Genomic DNA, 5,508 nt, shown 5'->3' with positions numbered 1-5,508 from the left:
TACCTTCGATTGCATCTTCCGAATTCCCATTTTGCAAATGACATACCCCCAATATTCTATCTTGTCACGAAAGAATTGTGATTTTTTAGGTTAATTCTCATATTATGCTTGACCAACCGTCGTAATACTTCTTCGAGGCGTTCCACATGTTCTTGGTCATTATTTGCTGTAACCTTTATGTCATCTAAGAATACCTTTACGCCTGGGATGTCTATCAATAGGTTTGTTCGCGTACTTTCTCAGTAAAAAATATCCAGTAAAAACCAGCAAGAGAGTAAAAACCGTTTTTACTCTCTTTGCTTTGTTTTTGCTCTCTTGCCACAAAAAGTACGCGAACGCCATCCAGTAAAAACTTGCAAATAAAACAGATCAGATGATTGTATTTTATGTTTCAAATACGTAAACCAAGAAAAATGAATAAAAGAAAATTGGACGTAATTTGCTCACCGGGAACATACAAAAGAATTTCTTTCGGTAAGTATGATACAAGAAATAAATAAATTCAAGAAAATGTAACTTTCGGACATTTTACAGATGAGGAATACCAGCAAAATGTGGTGGACGAAATTGCTGGTGATAGTTTTGATGAAGTAGTTTTCACCCAGAGTGAAGATGACTTTCTTTTCCACGTTGAAAATGAAGTCATCACTTGCACCAACGACGATGAAGGAACCGGGAAGCCCGTGTGGATTGAGCCAGCAGTAAAATTTTTGATATCCAAAGTGAAAGAATTACGGCCAAAAGTGGGAAAATCGGCCAGCCTAAAAAATAAAAAACAAATGTGGATAAAGATTTCAGAAGAATTGTGTTCACTTGGATACAATTTCAATTCTCAACAAGTGGAAACCAAGTATTTCAGTTTGGAACGGAAATACAAACGCACACAACTTTACAACTCTAAGACTGGTCGGAATAGGCAGACGTGCCCTTATCAAAGGTAAATTAAAAAATGCATGCACATGTTTGTTAAGAATCTAATACCATTATGTCCTTTCGTTTTGCAGCGAATTGGACGATCTTTTGCAAGAAAAAAAGTCTATAAATCCAGATTTTGTACTCGACAGTGAAGCGGAAGTGTCTTCGGCGGATTTAAAACTCATCGAAGGCCCAAATTTATCTGAAACAGGTACGAAAATTTCGTTTGGAATTTTAAGGGTACGCCTTACGCGGAAAAAATCGTCCTATTTCGAAAATAATTCCGTTAATGACGTTTTGTTATTATTTATTCTAATACCTCATTCACATTACAATTTCAAAATCCACTTTTACTAGATTCAACTGTCATTTGCCTTATAAAAAGTAGATTTCAAATCTGAAATGTAGATTTTGAGTGTAATGTGATCCTATAACAAATTTCAATGTCGATACATATTCTTTGCATGCGTCATCATTCTATTGTAATATTTATTGGTAGTAAAACGATACCGTCCAGGACTAATTTGTTTCTCAATTTAGATGTAGATTTATAGATCACAATGCCAGCAAGCCCGTAGCAATACGGACTTGAGTCTTGGGTCCACTTAACCAGGTTTTTCATGTTATAATATTTTTTATATTTTTCGAAGATCCATGTTGTTCATCATCAAGAAAACGGAAAACAGCCCTTCAACAATTCATAGACATGTCTGAAGAACATGCAAAAAAAAAGAGAAGAGAGTGATGCAATTCTACAACAAACATTAGAACAAAGTATGAAACAAAGAGAAGAACGTGCCGAACGAAAAGAAGCTCTGGAGAAGAAGAAAGTGGATTTGCTTGAAACCCTAGTGAACATATTGAAAAAATAATTTGTTTATCAATACTTCCAAGATATTTAATTTATCAATTCCTAACTTACAGTTTAGTTAACCAAAATGAACATTTGGTATTTTCACCATATTTCTAAAATTTAAAATACAACATGAAAATTACAAAATATGTTTTATTTAGTGAAATGAAATAGTTTTAAAATAATTTTCAGTGTAAATGAATTTTTTTATTTTTTTCTATTTCGTCTTTGTAATAGAAATATTCACAAAAAATAATTAACAGTGCAAACAATGTTTCTTTCTAGAAAAATAAATAGTATTACTCTATGTGAAATAAATGCAGTAATCCCTCGTTTTATTGAAATTTATAGTGAATTTTTAGTAATTTGAGGTCCCTGAATCCAAATCTGCATTTATTTTTTTTTCTATCAGCTCGATTTTTCGAGATATACCGTTATGGTCAAAATTAAGGCACTTTCGCTACATAAATTGGAATAACTTGAAAACAGTTCAACATATTAAATTAAAAAATCAGAAAATCCCTAACAATGTTCTCTTTTAGCCGTCTTTCCTTGAACGATATCTCCAAAACTACTTGAAAAATTGAAAAACAATGTAAAGGCGGCTAAAAGAGAATATTGCTAGGGATTTTCTGATTTTTTTTAATTTAATATGTTGAACTGTTTTCAAGTTATTCCAATTTATATAGCGGAAGTGTCTTAATTTTGAACATAACGGTATATCTCGAAAAATCGAGCTGATAGAAAAAAAAAAACAAATGCAGATTTGGATTCAGAGTTCTTAAAAACAATATTCATATAAGGTAGATGAAACAAAAAATTTAACGACGTAAATCGAAACAACGTAAACCGAGGCGACGTAAATCGAGGGATTGCTGTATTCTCTAGTCGATATGATTACCTTACTATATTTTTAAATGTAGAACTATAATTAAAAGTTAAATAAATTAAAATTAATTCTTTGTAGTAAGTACATCTTGTATTGATTTTGATATTGCGTTTCGCACGTCATCTCCACGCGAAATGTTGTCGTTATCTGGATAATCATCCATAAAATCTTCTTCCTCTTCCTGGAATGCAGTTGGCTCAAAATGCATACCATCTTCGTTAGCAATGTTATGAAGAACACAGCAGGCTCTTATAAAATGGCAAAGTTTTCTCATTCCTCGCAATTTGCAGTAGTATAACTGCCGGAATCGTTGCTTTAGTATTCCAAATGAGTGTTCAATTTTAATTCTACCAGTACTCAGTTTCATATTGAACTCTTTTTGAGCCTTTCTAAGATGCCCGTTGTCCTTGTAAGGTGTAACGATGTATTTATTGCAAGGATATGCTGAATCACCTAGTAAATAATAATCTGAAAATAAAGAATTAAGGAAAGTCTAAACTTGTAGACATGTCCAACCTCCACAATATGACGGTAACTTGTTATATATTGGTGAATTCTTCAGAACCCAACTATCGTGGCATGATCCAGGATATCCGACAAATACATTTATGAAATTATTGCGTTCATCACATATTCCCTGTAAGCAAACTGTTACGTTCCCTTTTCTATCAATATATTCATCTTTTCCACATTTTGGTGGGTCAATGACTACATGGGTACCATCAATACAACCTGTAATTGGAAACATTGGATTAATAATTTAAAAACAAAACTGTACAAAGTTCTACCTATAGCTTTTGGTATCATACATTTCTCTGCAAAGTATTTAGATGATTCCTCCTTCTTTTCATCTGACGGCCATCGTATAATTTCTGGACTCAAACTGCTAAAAAACAAAGACACCATATTTATTATAGCGCTTATTGTTGAAAGGGACATATTGAATCGATCAGACAGATCTCGAAAACTGCAAGATTCATGACCAGCAAATTATCTTTGTAATAACTCAAAAAGCTAATGTATTTACCTTGCATTTCTATGGAGTGGGTACCATCCCCAATCGAATGTTCTGTAGTAATTTCCATTTGTCCGGGGTTTTATAACTGGTACTTACAAGTTTTGTTAAAACTTACATTGACCACAGCAAAAAGAGTGTATCTTTAAATAACTTGTTTACAAAATGAACAGCTGATTCTTACAAATGGTAGGTTTTGCAAGATTTTACTGGAGAAAAAATCTCTAGCAAAAACTTGCAAAATATTTAAGCTAGAACTGTCATTTTTTTTCTCTCTCTGACTCTCTTTTGCTGGCTTTTTGATGTAAACGAACGACTTCCAGTAAAAATTTGTGATAATTATCAAAAATTATGGGGTTCTCGAACGGAGCTAATAATTGCTCTATAAATCTTTGCCAAATGGAGGGTGCACATGATATTCCCTACATCAACCTCGTTGGTCTGAACAACTCTTTGTGAGTGCTCAACGTTAAAAATCCTTGATCATCTGGGTGCACTTCCAACTGCAGATAAGCTTTAGGCTTCCATGTGGAACACATTACCAACTGCAATGGATGCACTTGCTTCTCCTTTTTTCTTAGTCTTTATTAATTCGCCTCGTCGCCAGAATTGTCATATAAAACACGCGTGTTCGGTTTGATGACTGTTCAAGTACTGCTTTATTTGTGGTATGTGAGAAATACAGTTTGATCGATATGTAAATTCAATATGATAATCGATAACAGTTACAACCCAATAAACACAAACGTTTGAAAAATGCTAAATTTCAACAATTTTTCAAACATTTTTTCAAAGGATTAGGGTAATATTCAAGTTGAGATATTGTTGAGAAAATCGCGTTCTCAACAAAAAATAGACATTACCCTCAACAGTGAAATTCAACACATTAGCAATAATATCTCAAGTGCTATCCTCAAATTGAAATGCATCGCTACTCAATAATTTGTCAAACAATTTGCGATGCGAGTCAAATTCAAAATTAACATCGTTGCAAATACTTTTCAACCTAAATTTGTACGAATGATATCCCCACTTCAAAATTGATATCCCCACTACACTACATAATACACTACAATACCAATTGATAAATAATAATCTTATTAAACATAACATAATAACAAAAAAAAAAAAAACAAACAACAAAACTTTAAATATCTTAAGGTGGGTATTAAGTTCGAGTTTATGCTTAGTACTAAATTCGTTTCTGCGAAAAACGAATATCTTCATCTATCTCCGTATATAGGATCTCAAACCCAGGGATGTTACATTATTTATGCGAAATAATATGCCTACCTATTTTTTCGTGCGAAAAATCCAGGGTTGTATAAATATGTGCTTTAAAATGCTTAAAACAAAGATTTCGCATTTATTCCGCACTAACGTTTTTTTATATGGAGTATAACTAAAAACGTCATATTTTCACGATTACTTTTCTTTAATAATCCCTTTTAAGGAATACAAACTTTGGGCTTTTCCCCATCATGTTATAATAAAATTTGCAACAAATATGTATAATTTCATGCATTTTTTTTACTGATTTAGTTTTCACTTTAGCGATTTTAGCGGCTAAACTCGAACTTAATACTCACCTTTAAACATTATTAGTGTTACTTATGGTTTCCCATAAGTGATGACCTCTCTCTGTTGTCAGGATTAAAACGCGGACGCGATTATATTCAAAGTAATTTATTAAATATAATTACACAGAAAAAAATATCACCAAAATATTTCCAATTAAAAAGTTAATTGAAGTTGAAAAAAATTTCAATTAATAAATTAATTGATACAATTAACTTTTTAATCAAGATAGAAATATTAAGTCAATTAAGTCGATGA

General features: G+C 32.2%; 1 protein-coding gene across 1 annotated transcript; it reads left to right on the top strand.

Moving 5' to 3' along the window:
- Positions 1 to 230: 230 nt before the first annotated feature.
- On the top strand, positions 231 to 2,738 carry LOC142227632 (uncharacterized). The gene is made up of 4 exons (XM_075298111.1): positions 231 to 474; positions 535 to 937; positions 1,005 to 1,126; positions 1,566 to 2,738. The coding sequence occupies exons 1-4, from the start codon at positions 387 to 389 to the stop codon at positions 1,658 to 1,660; spliced, it is 708 nt and encodes a 235-aa protein (XP_075154226.1). The 5' UTR covers positions 231 to 386; the 3' UTR covers positions 1,661 to 2,738.
- Positions 2,739 to 5,508: the final 2,770 nt, after the last annotated feature.

Source organism: Haematobia irritans, chromosome 1 (genome assembly GCF_050003625.1).
Source record: "Haematobia irritans isolate KBUSLIRL chromosome 1, ASM5000362v1, whole genome shotgun sequence".
NCBI lineage: Eukaryota > Metazoa > Arthropoda > Insecta > Diptera > Muscidae > Haematobia > Haematobia irritans.
Note: the sequence above shows the minus strand (reverse complement) of the source record. Positions and strands in the feature narration are given on the sequence as shown.